Source organism: Rhinoderma darwinii, chromosome 4, assembly GCF_050947455.1.
Source record: "Rhinoderma darwinii isolate aRhiDar2 chromosome 4, aRhiDar2.hap1, whole genome shotgun sequence".
NCBI classification, from domain to species: Eukaryota; Metazoa; Chordata; class Amphibia; order Anura; family Rhinodermatidae; genus Rhinoderma; species Rhinoderma darwinii.
In genome coordinates, this window is record NC_134690.1 from 265,646,895 (window position 1) to 265,666,313 (window position 19,419).

At 43.2% G+C, this 19,419-nt stretch overlaps 1 protein-coding gene across 1 annotated transcript in view; it reads right to left on the reverse strand.

Annotated features, from left to right (window-relative positions):
* Nucleotides 1–19,419, reverse strand: part of FMN2 (formin 2) — a 302,966-nt gene that overhangs the window by 213,499 nt on the left and 70,048 nt on the right. Inside the window, exon 4 of the mRNA XM_075862445.1 lies at nt 16,885–16,946. Coding sequence (XP_075718560.1) covers nt 16,885–16,946 — 62 coding nt within the window. The remainder of the gene's footprint in view (nt 1–16,884; nt 16,947–19,419) is intronic.

The following is a 19,419-nucleotide window of genomic DNA, read 5'->3' on the forward strand; positions in this document are numbered from 1 at the left end:
TTGTTTAGGGAGCTCTCCGTACTTTGCCAGATCTGAAGGAAATCTGTGAGGGAAGAATCATCTGCTAGAAATTCTTAGAGTGAAAAATATGGAAGAAGGATACTAGGATGCCGACGCTCTGGCCTGGGATTCCGCCCCTGGAGAAACCCCTGACGTCACTACCCATATATGGACAGTGACTTCAGTGACTCCTCCAGGAGAGGAATGCCCGGCCAGAGTGTCGGCAATGCTCTGGCTGGGCATTCTACTCCTAGAGGGAGCCCCAATGGTGCTATCTACAGGAAGGGGGGCTGTGTGGGACTACCAGTGAGGGGGGATGTGTGCAACTACCTGGGAGGGGGGCTGTGTGGCACTACCTGGAAGGGAGTTGTGCGGCAATACTTACGAGAAGGGCTGTGTGGCAGTACCTACAAGGGGGGCTGTGTGGCATCTTACAAGGGGGGTTATGTGGCACTACCTATGTGGGGGGCTGTGTGGCAATATCTACAGGGGTCAATGTGGCACTATCTACAGAGGGCACTAAATATATGGGGGCACAAACTAAAGGGCTTGTATATGGGGGCATAAACAGAGCCTAACTTCTATATGGGGGCACAAACTGACGCTTTCTGCCAATTTACTGCCACCGTGAGTTCCCCGCAAAGGGGCCCAATAAGTCTGTGTCGCCCAAGGGCCCACATAAACCTGGAGCTGGCCCTGATTGAAGGCAAATTCTTCCCATGAAAGTAAACTTGCCTAATTATCTTGCAGATGGGAAACAAATTTCCTAAGGAAGTTCTCCAAGATTTGAATGATTCGTTCTACTTGACGGTTAGACTGCGGATGATAGGCATCTTAACTTCCAATAATTTAGAAGCTTAACTTTCAATAATTTGCAAAACGGCTTCCAAAATCTGAAGGTAAACTGATTGCCTCTGAACATGCGTTCTTGGAGAACCAGTCTACCAGGATGACTGTACAGTTAGAGGAGGTTGACAAATTAGTTATAACATCTATAAAACTTGGGTCCATGGAGAATCGGGAACTGTTAAAGGAAGTAAAAAGCCTACTGCTTTTTTTATGAGAACTCTTGTTTTGGGCATAAGAAGGACACGGTGGCACAAAGTCCTTAAAGTCACGAGACAGCAAGGACTACCAATAATGTAGAGAGATAAAGTTCAAAGTTTTTTGTAATTCCGGGGTGACTAGAAAGTTTAGCGGAATGAGTTCAGTAGAGAATAAGCTTGCTCAAATTTGTTTGAATTAAAGTCTTTTCAGAAGGAGAATTACTGAGTTGAGCTGGAACTGCAGGCAAGATGCGAGTGGGATCTATTATGAATTGAGGTTTCCGGACCTGATCAGTAGGGTCAAAGGATTTGGGTAAGGCATCCGCCTGATGGGGGTTTAACCGATGTGCAAACTGTAAGTACGTAATGCAAATTTTTGGGGTCGGTGTAGATAGTCACTGGATATTGAGCCCCCACCAACAGATGTCTTTAGTCTTTCAAGGCCAACTTAATAGCCAGCATCTTACAGTTACCAATCCTGTTATTTTTTTCAGTATGAGAAAAGGCCCTGAAGAATAAAGTACGGATTATAGTCTTTTCTCTAGTCACTTTTTGTGAGAGGACTACCCCGACTCCAGGAAAAAAGATCAATGGAGAATATTTGCAGAAGCGAAGTCTCCTTTTAACACTAGAAAAACAGATTTTGCCTATGGCTCCAGCCAGAGAAGTCTTGCATGTGAATCCCCTTTCCAGATTTTCTCTAATCTAGACAAGGTAAAGAGAAGATCCAGAAAGCAAGTATATAGGACAATTATACAGCCTGTGAGATGGCAGCACCTCAGTCTGTTGTTTATTAAAAACATCAGCAAAGACTGTGCATGACCCAGGTAGACTGGATAACTGAATTGCAGGACAAAGTAAGAGTGGACGAACTTTATACAGGCAACAATGGTTGCAGTGATCTCCCAAACGAGTAATTTGTCCAGGGCTCCAATAAACAACAGGAGAATGCATTTGGAGACAGGGAAGTCCCTAGAGATAGGGACAGATTGACCTCTGCAGAATGTAGACGGAAATTTATTCTTGATGGAGCATTACTACCCGCAGAGTTAGAGGAGTGTGGACTTGGCAGATGACTTCAGGCAAGATTTCTCCATTAACTGATTCAACAGAGAGTGGCTTCTCCAGCTGAATTACAGTTACCTGGTGATGGGATGTATCCAATTTCCGGCTAACCCCGAATCCAAGAAGACTTGCTCTGAGAAAAGGGATCCAAGAGAAGACAAGTTGATGGGTAAAGTACATTTTTGAGAGGAAAAATTTCTGTTTGCCGAGGGCAGCTCTCCTATTTGCCCTGGGCAACTGAGCTTCCCGGCTTTACCGGGCAATCCTTTAAGAAATAATTTTTATCTTTGCAGTATAGGCACAAAATATTTTTACACTTGCGTTGACGCTCCTGGTCAGATAAGTTGAGCCTTTCTACCTGCATATGTTGTTCCTGTGAGACAGGTATATGAGTTTGTCACAGTCTTTGGAAGGCGGACGCTAACCTAGGCACCCATCATTCTCGATCAGATTCCAGTTGTCATTCCCAGAATCATATATCATTTTGGTTGCCCAGAGAGAGAGAGAGATAAGATCATCCAGTGATGCTGGCAAACCAGTTAATTAATCTTTAATTCAACCAGCAATACCTTCCCAGAAGGTGGCCAATAATTTCTCATTATTCCAACTCAATTCTGTGGCCAAGATGTGAAAATGGATGGCAGATTGGCTTATAGGAGGAGGATCCTTGATGCAAACAGAGCAAGGAAGATGCAGACAAGGCCCGACCAGGTTGTACAAAGACTTTTTTGAAGGTTACTAGGAACTCCTGCATATTGTACTGCATCATTCCATCATTCCATGCAAAGACACAATGTCGACTACTTTATTTTTATCAGTGGAGAACTGGTCATCCGTGACCTCAAAGTGGATGGTGCACTGATTTAAAAACCCTCTACATGACTTAGGATTGCCACATTTGCAACTAACTGTAACTAACAGAACCTTTTGTTCAGGCCCAAAGCAATGGAGGAGGGACGCTTAAAAAACCCAGGGTATCAGGGCATTGGTTAGCAGTAGCAGCAATTGGTGCTACTGGCCCTTTAAGTGGCCAGAAGTTCACGCATGTGCACAAACCACAGCAGAGCGGCGCGATGCAGCAGAACAACAGCGGCCAGGAAGAGGGTAGCAGCGGCACCAAGAAGGGGACTTACAGCGGCCATGATAAGAGGAGCAGTGACTGGGAGAGCAACTCCAGTGAGCGAAAATAAGCAGCATGACAGGGCTAATCCGAGCGTAGCTATCCGACACAGTTTGAGTCACTTCTTAAAAATCTGTTTCGTTTTCAATTCCTCCCATAAAAAACTCTGCACCGTCTGAGCAACCTGGCTGTTTCCCATTGAAATTAAAGGGCCATTGTTTGTGTGCAGTTTTCACGTGGACTTCAGCGCAAAATATGCACAGTTTCTGCACCAATAAAAATCACAGAATATAGCCTGTTTTGGCCTCATGGGTGAGGACTTTTTTTTTCAAATCTGACATCTGTCAATTTTTGTGGTAATAACTTTGGAATGCTTTTATTTTTTCAAACGATTCTGAGGCTGTTTTCTCGTGAGACAGTGTACTTTAAGTTGGTGGTAAAATTTGGTCGATACATTCAGTGATTATTTGTGAAAAACATCAAAATTTAGAGAAAATTAGTAAAAATATGCATTTTTATCAATGTAAATGTATCTGCTTGTGAGACAGATAGTTATAACACACAAAATAGTTACTAGTTAACATTTACCATATGTCTACTTTAGATTGGCATCGTTTTTTTAAGTATCCTTTTATTTTTCTAGGACGTTACAAGGCTTAGAACTTTAGCAGCAATTTCTCACATTTTCAAGAAAATTTCCAAAACCTATTTTTTGGGACCTGTTCAGTACTGAAGTGGCTTTGAGGGCCTTATATATTAGAAACTCCCATAAATCACCCCATTTTGAAAACTGCGCCCCTCAAAGTATTCAAAACAGCATTTAGAAAGTTTCTTAACTCTTTAGTTGTTTAACGGAAATTAAAACAATGTGGAGGTGAAAATTACAAATTTCATTTTTTTTGCAGAAAATCCATTATAATCCATTTTTTTCTGTAACACAAAAGGTTTTACCAGAGAAACGCAACTCAATATGTATTGCCCAGATTCTGCAGTTTTTAGAAAAATCTCCCACATGTGGCCCTAGTGTGCTAGTGGACTGAAGCACAGGCTTCAGAAGCAAAGGAGCACCTGGTGGATTTTGGGGCCTCCTTGTTATTAGAATATATTTTAGGCACTATGTCAGGTCCTAAGAGATCTTGTGGTGCAAAAACAGTGGCAACACCCCAAAAAAACACCATTTAGCAAACTACACCCCTCAATGAATTTATCTAGGGGTATAGTGACCATTTTTACCCTATAGGTTTTTTGCTGAATTTAGTGGAATTAGGCCATGAAAATTAAAATCGACATTGTTTCTAATAAATCCTAGAAAGTTTTAATTTTTACGGGGAATAAAGGAGAAAAAGCACCCCAACATTTGAAAAGCAATTTCTCTTGATTACGGCAATACCTCATAAGTCCTAATAAACTGCTTTGGGCACATGGCAGGGCTTAGAAGGGAAGGAGCACCATTTGGCTTTTGGAGCTCAAATGTTGCTGAAATGGTTTGTGGCACCATGTCGAACTTGCAAAATCCCTGAGAGACTAAAACAGTGCAAGTACATCAAAAGTGACACCATTTGGCAAACTACACCCCTCAAGTAACTTATGAAGGGGTATAGTGAGCATTGAGACCCAGGTTTTTTGCTGAATTTAGTGGAATTAGTCGGTGAAAATTAAAATCTAAATTTTTTTCCGATAAAACATAGAAATTGTACATTTTTATGAGAAATAAAGGAGAAAAAGAACCCCAACATTTGAAAAGCAATTTCTTCCGTTTACTGCAATACCTCATATGTGGTAATAAATTGCTGTTTGTACACACGGCAGGTATTAGAAGGGAAGGAGAACCATTTTGATTTCGGAGCACAGATTTTGCTGGAATAGTTTTCAGGTGCCATGTCGCATTCGTTGAGCCCACAGGTGTTACATAGAAATTATTATCACTGAGCCACGAAAATTAAAAATAGCTTTTTTCTTTACTAGAACACAGCATTTACCCCAAATGTTTCATTTTCACAAGGGGTAATAAGAGAAAAAGCACCCCACAAGTTGTTAAGAAATTTCTCCTGAACACGGAAATACCCTCTATGTGGTCGTAAACCGCTGTATGGGCACACGGCGTGGCTCAGAAGGGAAGAAGCACATTTGGCTTTTGAGCACAGCTTTTTCTGGAATATTTTTCGTTTGCAGAGCCCATGAGGTACCAGTACAGTAGAAATCCCCAATAAGTGACCCCATTTGGGAAACTACACCTCTCAAGGCATTTATTTAGGGGTGTAGCGAGCATTTGGACCCCATAGGAGTTTTCCAGAATTAGATGCAAAGCAATAAATATTGACATTTTTTTACAATTATGGCATTTCAGTGCCCAATATGTTGTGCCTAGCTTGTGTTATCGGAGACACTCTGCCCATAATTTGCTATGCAGGTTTTCCTGAGTACCCCACATGTGGCCATTACCTGCTGCCTGGGCACACGGCAGGGCTCCAAAGGGAAGGAGCGCCATTTGGCTTTTGGAGCGCAGATTTTGCTGGAATGGTTTTCGGGTGCCATGTCGCGTTCACAGAGCCACTGAGGTGCCAGTACAATGGAAACCCTAAAGGCTACCCCATTTTGGAAACTACAGACCTCAGGGAATTTATTTCAGGGTGTGGTATGTCGTTTGAGCCCACATTTTGTGGAATTAATGTATAACCGATGCACAAATGCATAATTTATAGGACATTTTGTTTCGTATTCAGCAAATGAAACCGAGAAAATGTACTCCAATGTTTATTGCACTGTTTCTCTTGCGTTCAGAATACCCCCACTAATGCCTTATTTACACGAGCGTATTTCACGTCCGTGATATGCGCGTGAAAACAACGCACGTCACATGGACCTATGCAAGTCAATGGGGACATTCAGACAAACAGTGTTTTTCACGCAGCGTGTGTCCGCTGCGTGAAAGTTACTGCATGTCCTATACTTGTGCGTTTTTCGGCAATCACGCACCCATTGAAGTCAATGGGTGCGTGAAAATCACGGACGGCACACGGACGCACATCCGTGTGCTGTGTGTGATTCACGCAACAGTTGCTAAAGAAATTATGAAAAGTAGAACAACACCTCCTTCAGTTTATTTTGCTGACGTGATATGCGTGACATACTGATGACATACGTGCGTAAAAAAAACGCAGACACGCACCATACACTGATATCACATGGAACTGCAACGCAGGAAAAACGGACATGTTCGTGTGAATTAGGCCTAATTCTGTAATCTGCTGTTTGGCAGTACAATGGGACCCAAAAGAAAAGGAATACCCTCTGGCTTTCAGAACATAGCTTGAATGACTTATAGGCCCCACTCAACACTTACAGAGGATTTGAGTTAGCAGAACAATGTAACAACCCGAGAAGTGACCCCATTTTGAAAACCACACCCTGATTATTAATTTAGGGGTATAGTGATTATGTTGACCATGTAGGGTTTTTTTTAGCTGGAATTACAGGAGAGCATAAAACTGAAGGAGCGCCTTGTGGCTTTTTGGGCCTAGTTAGATGAATTCCAGGCAGAATTTTTTTGCAGATTTTTTGAAGTGACGGAGCAGAAAATGTCCTACAGTATTCATCTAGGGGTATAATTCATTATTTCGTTTTTTTTTTTAGGTATAATTCCAAGTCATAAATGTGCAACAACGTCATGGAAATAGGGGTGAAATTGTCTGTATATCTTAATGGAAAGGCCAAAAAGGGGTAAATAAAACTCTCTCAGTGGGGGAGGGGGGGTAATTCACTTGGGAAGTGCTGCCCTGATACAATTCTGCTGGCCTCACTGTTATGGGATGTTCTTGCAGCCTCTTCTGCTCGGTCTTTAAAAAGTAATTGTTTTATTACTTTCTCCTGGTATTCAAGATACCGTGTTTGATTCCCTCACTTCCATTAGATGATAAAGGAATTGTACAGCACTGTTTGTATGCGGTGCACTGCAGTCTTCTTATGCCATACGTGGGACGTCCTCATTGCGCTGTATGGCTGTAGCATTTGATCAGCCAGGTCCACGCCGCCCATGCGTTGGTTATATACCTGTATGCACACAGGCTTGAGGGCTGTGGCATTACACCCTCCTACTGGAACAGGGGTGCTGCTGTCCCCATAATTGGACGTGATAATAAAAACATCTTTTTTATCCCTAAATTTGGTCACCATCACAGTCCCGTTACACAAGGACCTATAAATACCAGGTCTAAATTTTTGGTCGACCAGCTTTTTTTGGGAGGCCTTTGTGATTTCTCCGTATTGTGCCACAGACGACTGTATTTGTTTCAAATACACTGTGGAAAAGTGGAATGCTAGTATAATAATTGTGTAATGATGGGGGTAGGGAAACGGACAAGTGAGCCCTAATCTACCCGCCACTCTGTCCCTGCCTACTTGCAACGACCCGCCCTAGGCGACGGGGTACAACTGGGCGGCGGTCCCTACGCTCAGTAAGTGCACGAGACAGACAGACAAGGGTACACAAAGCTAAGGGAAATGGGGCAGTTGCCAACGGCAACACCGTGAGCAACAAGAGAGGTGAACGAGCCGAGTCAAACCAGGAGTGAACGAGGTACCAAACGCAGAGCAGGAGAGTAGTCAGTAAGCCAGGGTTAGTATGGAGCAGAATCAAATAGTTAGAAGCTGTAGCTGGGCCAGGAAAACACACGAGAAGAATCACAAGCAAAGGAGGAACAGGAAAGGCAGGTATAAATAGACAGAGGGCGGGAGCTAGCTCCGTCTGGCCAGGCTGCAATAGGCTCTCCCACTCCTAAGCCTGCCATCCTGAGTGGTGGAAGATGGAGTCAGTCTCAGAGACATAGACTCAGGTGCAGACTGATTACCTATGGGCGTATACACAGAAGTTGTGCCTGGCAGATCCTTTACAGTACCCCCCCTTTTATGAGGGGCCACCGGACCCTTTCTAAGTGGACCTGGTTTATTGGGGAAATGAAGGTGGAACCTCCTGACCAATACACCAGCGTGAACATCCCGGGCGGGTACCCAAGTCCTCTCCTCAGGCCCGTATCCTCTCCAATGGACCAGGTACTGGAGGGAGCCTTGGACCATCTTGCTGTCCACAATCTTGGCCACCTCGAATTCCACCCCCTCAGGGGTGAGAACGGGAACAGGAGGTTTCCTCGAGGGAGCCAAGGACGGGGAGCAGCGTTTAAGGAGGGAGGCATGAAACACGTCGTGTATTCGAAAAGATGGGGGCAACTCCAGTCGGAAGGAGACAGGATTGAGGACTTCAATGACCTTATACGGCCCAATAAACCGGGGAGCAAACTTCTTGGACGGGACCTTAAGGCGCAAGTTCCTAGACGATAACCACACCAGATCCCTGACCATAAACAAGGGGTTAGCAGAACGTCTTCTATCAGCTTGAGTTTTTTGTACGCTCTGGGACGCCTCTAGGTTCTTCTGAACCTGGGCCCAGACTGTGCACAGTTCCCGATGAACGACCTCTACCTCGGGATTGTTGGAACTACCAGGTGAAACGGAGGAGAACCGTGGATTAAACCCAAAATTACAGAAAAAGGGGGAGACCCCTGACTAGTTACTGACCCGGTTATTAAGGGAAAATTCGGCGAGGGGAATAAATGAGACCCAATCATATTGACAGTCAGAGATAAAACACCTTAAATATTGTTCTAGAGATTGATTAGTCCTCTCAGTTTGGCCATTAGTTTCAGGATGGAAGGCAGAGGAGAAGGACAGATCAATCTCCAACTTTTTACAGAAGGCTCTCCAAAACAATGAAACAAATTGTACCCCTCTGTCCGAAACAATATTGACAGGGACCACATTGCGACGCAGGATGTGTTTGACAAACAAGGTAGCTAACGTCTTGGCATTGGGTAGTTTCTTGAGGGGCACAAAGTGGCACATCTTACTGAAGCGGTTTACTACAACCCACACCACCGACTTGCCTTGAGATGGAGGCAAATCGGTGATAAAATCCATGGAGATATGGGTCCAAGGTCTCTGGGGAATGGGCAAAGAACGTAGTAAGCCCGCTGGTCGGGACCTGGAAGTCTTGGACCTAGCACAAACCTCACAAGCGGCGACGTAGGCCTTAACGTCTTTAGGCAACCCAGGCCACCAATAGTTTCTGGCAATGAGGTGTTTGGTACCCAGGACGCCTGGATGACCAGATAGTGCGGAGTCATGATTTTCCCTAAGTACCCTTAGCCGGAATTGCAGGGGAACAAACAGCTTGTCCTCAGGAAGGTTCACGGGAGCTGAACCTTGATCAGCCGCAATTTCAGAGACTAAATCAGAATCAATAGAATAAATTATTATACCAGGAGGAAAAATACAAGCAGGATCTTCCTCCGAAGGAGGGCTGGCCATGAAACTACGCGACAGTGCATCGGCCTTAATATTTTTAGACCCAGCCCTATAGGTAACCAAAAAGTTGAATCTGGTAAAAAATAGCGCCCATCGAGCTTGTCTCGGGTTTAGCCTCCGGGCAGATTCTAGGAAAACCAGATTCTTGTGGTCGGTAAGGACCGTTACCTGGTGCCTAGCCCCTTCCAGGAAGTGGCGCCTCTCTTCAAATGCCCATTTAATGGCTAAGAGTTTGCGGTTGCCAATATCATAGTTACTCTCAGTGGGCGAAAACTTCCTGGAGAAGTAGGCACAGGGACAGAGATGGGTGAGGGACCTGGTACCCTGGGGCAAGACAGCCCCCACTCCCACCTCGGATGCGTCAACTTCCACGATAAATGGCTCCATTTGGTTGGGCTGAACCAGCACCGGGGCCAAGATAAAGCACTTCTTAAGGACCTCAAAAGCCTGGACAGCCTCAGGAGGCCAGTGGAGGAGATCAGCACCTTTGCGAGTGAGGTCCGTAAGAGGCTTAGCGATGACCGAGAAGTTAGCAATAAATCTCCTGTAATAATTAGCGAACCCCAAGAAACACTGTAACGCCTTCAGGGAGGCAGGTTGGACCCATTCCGCCACAGCCTGGACCTTGGCGGGGTCCATGCGGAATTCATGAGGAGTGAGGATTTGACCCAAAAATTGTATCTCCTGTACCCCAAACACACATTTTTCGGTTTTCGCAAACACTTTGTTTTCCCGAAGGACCTGAAGCACCTTCCTGACATGCTCAATGTGGGAGGACAAGTCCTTGGAAAACACCAGTATGTCATCAAGGTACACTACAAGAAATACGCCCAGGTAATCTCTTAAAATCTCATTTATGAAATTCTGGAAGACCGCCGGAGGATTACACAACCCAAAGGGCATGACGAGGTATTCGAAATGACCTTCGGGCGTGTTAAACGCAGTTTTCCACTCATCCCCCTCTTTGATGCGGATAAGGTTATACGCCCCCCGTAGATCAAACTTAGAGAACCATTGGGCCCCCTGAACCTGATTAAAGAGATCAGGAATCAAAGGAAGGGGATACTGGTTCCTTACAGTGACCTTATTCAAGTTACGGTAGTCAATGCATGGCCTAAGACCACCATCCTTCTTCTCTATGAAGAAGAAGCCAGCACCTACCGGAGAAGTAGAGGGGCGAATGTAACCCTTGGCCAGGCATTCCTGGATATACTCTCTCATGGCTTCACGTTCGGGACAAGAAAGATTAAATATCCTACCCTTAGGGAGTTTAGCTCCTGGTACCAATTCGATAGCGCAATCGTATTCTCTATGAGGAGGTAACACTTCGGAGGCCTCTTTAGAGAAAACATCAGCGAAGTCCTGAACAAACTCAGGTAGCGTGTTCAACTCCTCAGGGGGAGAAATAGAATTAACAGAAAAACATGACGTCAAGCATTCATTACCCCATTTGGTAAGCTCCCCAGTATTCCAGTCAAACGTGGGATTATGCAACTGCAACCAGGGAAGGCCTAAAACCAAATCGGATGATAATCCGTGCATCAACAGTACAGAGCACTGCTCCAAATGCATGGAGCCAACAAGGAGTTCAAAAACAGGGGTATGCTGTGTAAAATAACCATTAGAAAGAGGAGTGGAGTCGATACCCACTACCGGGACAGGTTTAGGCAAATCAATCAAAGGCATAGCTAGAGACATAGCAAATTCCACAGACATGATATTAGCAGAAGACCCTGAAACCACGAAGGCACTGCCGGTAGCAGACCTACCACCAAAAGAGACCTGAAAGGGAAGCAAGATTTTATTACGTTTCATATTTACGGGAAATACCTGTGCGCCCAAGTGACCTCCCCGATGATCACTTAGGCGCGGAAGTTTTCCGGCTGCTTATTCTTACGCCTAGGACAGGTGTTCACTTGATGCTTGTCATCCCCACAATAGAAGCAGAGACCATTCTTCCTGCGGAACTCTCTACGTTGTCGGGGGGACACGGAGGCCCCGAGATGCATAGGTACCTCCGAGTCTTCCGTGGAAGAGCGAAGCAACGGGACCTCGGGAGGCATCATGGGGGAGTGAGAGGGGAAAACACAAAAACGTTCAAGTTGTCGTTCCCTGAGACGTCGGTCAAGTAACCTGGTCAAGGGAGTCAGAAGAGGGATAGCTAACTAGCAGGTCTTTCAGGGCGTTCGACAGACCCAACCTAAACTGGCACCTTAAGGCAGGGTCATTCCACCGAGACGCTACGCACCACTTCCTAAAGTCAGAACAATACTCCTCAACAGGTCTCTTACCCTGACGTAAGGTCACCAGCTGACTCTCGGCAAAGGCAGACCTGTAAGTCTCGTCATAAATGAGTCCGAGAGCAGAAAAGAAACGATCAACGGAGGAAAGTTCAGGGGCGTCAGGAGCCAAGGAGGAGGCCCACTCTTGGGGCCCTTCCTGGAGCTGGGACATAATTATACCCACCCGCTGGCTCTCAGAACCTGAGGAGTGAGGCTTTAAGCGAAAGTAGCGCCTACAACTCTCCCGAAAGGAGAGAAAAGTCCTCCGGTCCCCTGAGAACCGGTCACGCAACTTGAGGTGGGGTTCAAGAGGTGAGGTGAGGGGCACTACCATGGTAGCGTCAGGCTGGTTGACCCTCTGAGCCAGGGCCTGGACCTGTAGGGAGAGACCCTGCATTTGCTGAGCCAGGGTCTGAAGGGGGTCCATAGTAGTGTCAGGGACCAGGGTAGACTAGGTATATGGGCTTGTGATTATGTAATGATGGGGGTAGGGAAACGGACAAGTGAGCCCTAATCTACCCGCCACTCTGTCCCTGCCTACTTGCAACGACCCGCCCTAGGCGACGGGGTACAACTGGGCGGCGGTCCCTACGCTCAGTAAGTGCACGAGACAAACAGACAAGGGTACACAAAGCTAAGGGAAATGGGGCAGTTGCCCACGGCAACACCGTGAGCAACAAGAGAGGTGAACGAGCAGAGTCAAACCAGGAGTGAACGAGGTACCAAACGCAGAGCAGGAGAGTAGTCAGAAAGCCAGGGTCAGTATGGAGCAGGATCAAATAGTCAGAAGCTGTAGCTGGGCCAGGAAACCACACGAGAAGAATCACAAGCAAAGGAGGAACAGGAAAGGCAGGTATAAATAGACAGAGGGCGGGAGCTAGCTCCGTCTGGCCAGGCTGCGATAGGCTCTCCCACTCCTAAGCCTGCCATCCTGAGTGGTGGAAGCTGGAGTCAGTCTCAGAGACATAGACTCAGGTGCAGACTGATTACCTATGGGCGTATACACAGAAGTTGTGCCTGGCAGATCCTTTACAAATTGTCTATAAAAGGTGATAACCTTTATCTAGCAGGGGGTATAACTCGTCCCGCACAATTTTGCCGCTTGTATTGAGGACAGGTGGGAACTATGTTGGGTAGATTTGGGAGTCTTTTCCTTCATAAATTCTAAATCTGTGAATGTACCCAATTTCATTCTCACAGAGCTTAATAATTTGTATTGCGTATTTTGTCCTTTTACTTGGCAAATATTGCCTAAATCGTAGCATTCCTTTGAAGACCACAAGTGACTCATCTTTGGCAATGTTTTTATTTGGAATTTATGCCTGTGAAAATTTTTCACTCAGAAGTGTAATAAGCGACCTCATTTTAAAAAATCTGTCCTGGCATTGGCTGTTATCATTGTAATGGAGGAACTTTAATATTGCCTTAAAGCGAGTTCTCACCATTACAGCCCTGTACATTGGGGTAGCATATAAAACGTTGGTTGACCAGTGGGACCGTATGGTTGGTTTCTTAATAAGCCCCATATTAAGGAGCCCCCAGAATTTTTGCATTTCTGCGGCATTTGTTGGATGCCACATCTGGCCTCTAGCATAATATGATGTGTGGTGACTGGCCAGAAACTGTTCAGCATGTAGATTTTTTTGTGTGACCATTAGGTGTACCAACTCCTCTGTAAAGAAAATGTAAAAAAAAAATCCAATTCAGTGTACCCAGTGGTATAAATTTTTATTCCTGGGGCAGAACTGAATTCAGGAATTTGGGGTGAAATTTGGATGTTTGGGGACACCCAATTGGAGTCACTTGGTTGATCACTCTGCCTACTCCGCTTTTGTGGGGGTTCCTCACTATCGCTAAAGGATGCCATGCTAAGGAAGTGTTCCATATCTTCACTGGTGGTATCTATGTCTATGTCTGAACACAGGCCTCCTCGACAGTGTATGGCTAAACAGAGGCCTGTGTTACTTTTTTTTTATAAAAGCAAAAAACAACGCCTGAAACGTCAGTGCAAAAAGGAGTTCATACGCTTTTTTCAGAGTTTTGGGTATGTATATATATGTGTGTATATATATATATATATATGTGTATATACGTATGTATGTATATATATATATATATATGTATGTATATATATGTATGTATGTATATGTATATATATATGTATATGTATATATATATATATATATATATATATATAAAATATATATAACCTAACTAAACTATACTAAATGTATATAGCTTACAATAGAATTACCACTACTTATATTTTTTATTGTTTTTAAAAATTGTTAATTTTTTTAAACTTTTTTGAATTTTATGACAAACAATAAATGAAATATCGGCACAAGAGGGAATTCATACACTTGGCGTATGTGTGTGTATATATATATATATATATATATATATATATGTAACCTACCTAAACTACCACTAAAATTTTTTATATTATTTTAATTGTAAAACATTTACGTTATATTTTATGATAAAACAGGAACCAGCGCCTAAAACATCAGCAGACATCTGTGTGGGATATATATACAGTATATTTATTCTATATATATATATATATATATATATATATATATATATATATATAATGTGTGTATATATATATATATGTATATATGTTATATAATGTATATATATGTATATATATATATATATATATATACGTACATGTGTGTATATATATATACACACTACCGTTCAAAAGTTTGGGGTCACCCAGACAATTTTGTGTTTTCCATGAAAACTCACACTTATATTTATCAAATGAGTTGCAAAATGACTAGAAAATATAGTCAAGACATTGACAAGGTTAGAAGTAATGATTTTTATTTCAAATAATAATTTTCTCCTTCAAACTTTGCTTTCGTCAAGAATGCTCCATTTGCAGCAATTACAGCATTGCAGACCTTTGGCATTCTAGCTGTTATTTTGCTGAGGTAATCGGGAGAAATTACACCCCATGCTTCCAGATGCCCCTCCCACAAGTTGGATTGGCTTGATGGGCACTTCTTGCGTACCATACGGTCAAGCTGCTCCCACAACAGCTCTATGGGGTTGAGATCTGGTGACTGCGCTGGCCACTCCATTACAGATAGAATACCAGCTGCCTGCTTCTTCCCTAGATAGTTCTTGCATCATTTGGAGGTGTGCTTTGGGTCATTATCCTGTTGTAGGATGAAATTGGCTCCAATCAAGCGCTGTCCACAGGGTATGGCGTCGCAAAATGGAGTGATAGCCTTCCTTATTCAAAATCCCTTTTACCTTGTACAAATCTCCCACTTTACCAGCACCAAAGCAACCTCAGACCATCACATTACCTCCACCATGCTTGACAGATGGCGTCAGGCACTCTTCCAGCATCTATTTAGTTGTTCTGCGTCTCACAAATGTTCTTCTGTGTGATCCAAACACCTCAAACTTCGATTCGTCTGTCCATAACACTTTTTTCCAATCTTCCTCTGTCCAATGTCTGTGTGCTTTTGCCCATATTAATCTTTTCCTTTTATTAGCAAGTCTCAGATATGGCTTTTTCTTTGCCACTCTGCCCTGAAGGCCAGCATCCCGGAGTCGCCTCTTCACTGTAGACGTTGACACTGGCGTTTTGCGGGTACTATTTAATGAAGCTGCCTGTTGAGGACCTGTGAGGCGTCTATTTCTCAAACTAGAGACTCTAATGTACTTGTCTTGTTGCTCAGTTGTGCAGCGGGGCCTCCCACTTCTCTTTCTACTCTGGTTAGAGCCTGTGTGTGCTGTCCTCTGAAGGGAGTAGTACACAGCGTTGTAGGAAATCTTCAGTTTCTTGGCAATTTCTCGCATGGAATAGCCTTCATTTCTAAGAACAAGAATAGACTGTCGAGTTTCACATGAAAGCTCTCTTTTTCTAGCCATTTTGAGAGTTTAATCGAACCCACAAATGTAATGCTCCATATTCTCAACTAGCTCAAAGGAAGGTCAGTTTTATAGCTCCTCTAAATAGCAAAACTGTTTACAGCGGTGCTAACATAATTGCACAAGGGTTTTCAAGTGTTTTCTAATCATCCATTAGCCTTCTAACACAGTTAGCAAACACAATGTACCATTAGAACACTGGAGTGATGGTTGCTGGAAATGGGCCTCTATACACCTATGTAGATATTGCATTAAAAACCAGACGTTTGCAGCTAGAATAGTCATTTAGCACATTAACAATGTATAGAGTGTATTTCTGATTAATTTAATGTTATCTTCATTGAAAAAAACTGTGCTTTTCTTGCAAAAATAAGGAAATTTCTAAGTGACCCTAAACTTTTGAACGGTAGTGTATATATATGTATATATAAATACCGATATATATCCTACACTACTCCCTATGTATATTTTTTTATTTTTTTTAACAAACTAAATAACTTTTGACAGGTCCCGAAAATGACAGGGGGAAAGGGTGGATCAGGGAGCTTTATTGGGTTAAAAAAGGGCTTTGTGTGCTGTTTTAAACTTGTGAGGAAACACCCTAAATTCACACAGGTCTGATCTCTTCAGAACTCATCACAACTGTGACAGAAATGAGATCGTCACTGAGGAAGGCGGTACATTCAGTTTTCTGCTGTGATTGGTCAGTCTGGAGTGATTGACCAATCACAGCGATCGCTGGGCGGGGAGCGCTGATATTGGTCCCGCCGCCGATTGCTGTGATGATCAGCTCTCTGTGACTGAAGGACGAGAATGCTCGTCCTAATGCGGCAACGACCCACCACTCAGGATGAGCATTCTCGTCCTGCGCCTGCAACCAGTTAAGGTAAATAACTTTTTATTATACAATAAATAAGGTTTAATTATATACAAATGGAAACTGTAAATTTCAATTTCCTGATAATAAATTCAAAATATATAGAGTATAATTTTATTCTTGTCAAAATTTATCAACAGAATAATTAAATGAAAATAATTTTGTACTGTGATATATAACAATAATAATGAGAAATAATTAAATGATACTTTTTTTTAATTATTGCTTTGTACATCTTACCATAATCTCTTGTGTATATTCGACTGCTTTCTTCTTAAATTCAAATTCCACAGAAGATTTTTCTGGAATGAAATTAACAAATACTATTAGGCTTCCTTGACACACTCTTTGTTTTAGTGATTTAAAACGCATTAAAAAAATACCATACGTTTAAGGCATTATTAACCCCTTCCCACTGCGGCCACTTTTGACCTTCCTGACAGAGCCTTATTTTTCAAATCTGACATGTCTCACTTTATGTGGTAATAACTTTGGAATGCTTTTACCTATCCAAGCGATTCTGAGACTGTTTTCTCGTGACACATTGGAATATATCTTAGGCCTTATTCACACGAACGTGTCCATTTTGCGCACGTAAAAAAAGCAGAGTTTTGCACGCGTTGCCGTTCCGTGTGTCATCAGTGTTTGGTGCGTGTCTGCATTATTTTCGCGCGTATGCCATCCTTAGGTCACGCGGTTTTGACGTTTACAAAATGAAATGAAGGAGGTTGTTTTCTTTTTCCCATCATTTCTTGAGCAACTGTTGCGTGAATCACGCACAGCATACGGATGTGCGTCCGTGTGCTTTTCATGATTTTTACGCACCCATTGACTTCAATGGGTGCGTGATGCGCAAAAAACGCTCAAGTATAGGACATGCAGTGCGTTTCCCGCAGCGAACACACGCTGCGTGAAAAACACGGAATGTCTGAATGGCCCCATTGACTTGCATAGGTCCGTGTGACGTGCATGATTTTCACGTGCGTATCACGGACGTGAAATACGCTCGTGTAAATAAGGCCTTACTGGTAACATTTTGTGAATACATTTAGTACTTAATTGTGAAAAACACCAAAATGTAGCAAAACATTTTAAATTTGTATTTTTATCAATTTTAATGTATCTGCTTGTAAGACAAATAGTTATACCACACAAAATAGTTACTGATTGACATTTCCTATATGTCTACTTTAGATTGGTATAGTTTTTTGAACACACTTTTATTTTTCTAGGACATTTCAAGGTTTAGGCCTCATGCACACGACCGTAGCCGTGTGCACGGCCGTGATTTTCGGGTCGGCCGGCTGCGGACTGTCAGCCGCAGGCCGCCCGCAAATCGCGGGACATGCACATGGCCGTGGCCATTGTTTTCAATGAGCCCGGACCGTAATAAGACATGCCCGTTCTTCTGCGGTCCGGGCTCCCGGGCCGTGCAAGGACCGCAAAAACTACGGTCGTGTGCACGGCCCCATAGAAAAGAATGGGGCCGCAATTCTCCCGTGGATTTTCGGGGGAATTGCGGCCGCAAAAACACGTTTGTGTGCATGCGGCCTAAGAACTTTAGCAGAAATTTCTCACATTTTCAAGAAAATTGCAAAAGGCTATTTTTTCAGGGACCAGTTCAGTTGCGAACTGGCTTTGAGAGGCCCATACAATACCAACCCCCATAAATCACCACATTTTAAAAAAAAACTGCACCCCTCAAAATATTCAAAACAACATTTAGAAAGTTTCTTAACCCTTTAGGCATTTCACAAGAATATAAAGCATAATTGAGGTGAAATTTACAAATGTCTTTTTCATTGCAGAAATTCATATTTAATTAGTTTTTCTCTGCAACACAGGCCTCAGAAGCAAAGGACCACCCAGAGGAATTTGGGGTCTTCTTTTTCTTAGATTATATTTAAGGCACCATTGTCAGGTTTGAATAGTTCTTGTGATGCCAAAACAAAGGAAACACCCCAAAAAAGACCCAATTTTGGAAACCACACCACAAGGAATTAATCTAGAGGGTGTAGTGAGAATTTTGACCCCACAGATGTTTCATAGATTTTATTAGAATTTGGATGTGAAAATAAAAAAATTTAAATTTTTCCAATAAGATGTAGTTTTAGCTAAAAAAAATAATCAATATCCACATGGAATAAAGAAGAAAAAAAAAACAACATTTGTAAAGCAACTTCTACAAATTATGTTTATACCCCATATGTGGTCATTACCTGCTGTTTGGGCACATGGTAGGGATCAGAAGGGAAGGAGCGCCATTTGGCTTTTGGAGTGCAGATTTTGCTGGATCGGTTTCTGGGTGCTATGTCGAATTTGCAAAGCCCCTGTGGGACCAAAACAGTGGAAATCCCCCAGAAGTCACCTTATTTTGGAAACTATACCCCTCAAGGTATTTACCTAGGGGTGTAGTGAGCATGTTAACCCCGCATCTGTTTTCCAGAAATTAGTGTACACTCGATGTTGCAGAGTGAAAATGGCAATATTTCCATAGATTTGCCAATATGTGGTGCCCAACTTGTGCCACCATGAAAAAACAGCTCTCTAATTATTATGCTGTGTTTCCTGGTTTTAGAAACAACCTACATGTGGCCCTAATCTTTTGGCTGGTTGATCGACAGGGCTCAGGAGTGAAAGAGTTCCTTGCGAAATTTAGCCCTAATTTGGCGACTGCAGAGGCTCTGATGTTAAATACTGTAATAAAAGAAACCCCTAAAAATGTGACCGTATTTTGCAAACTACACCCCTCAAGGCATTTATTAAGGGGTGTAG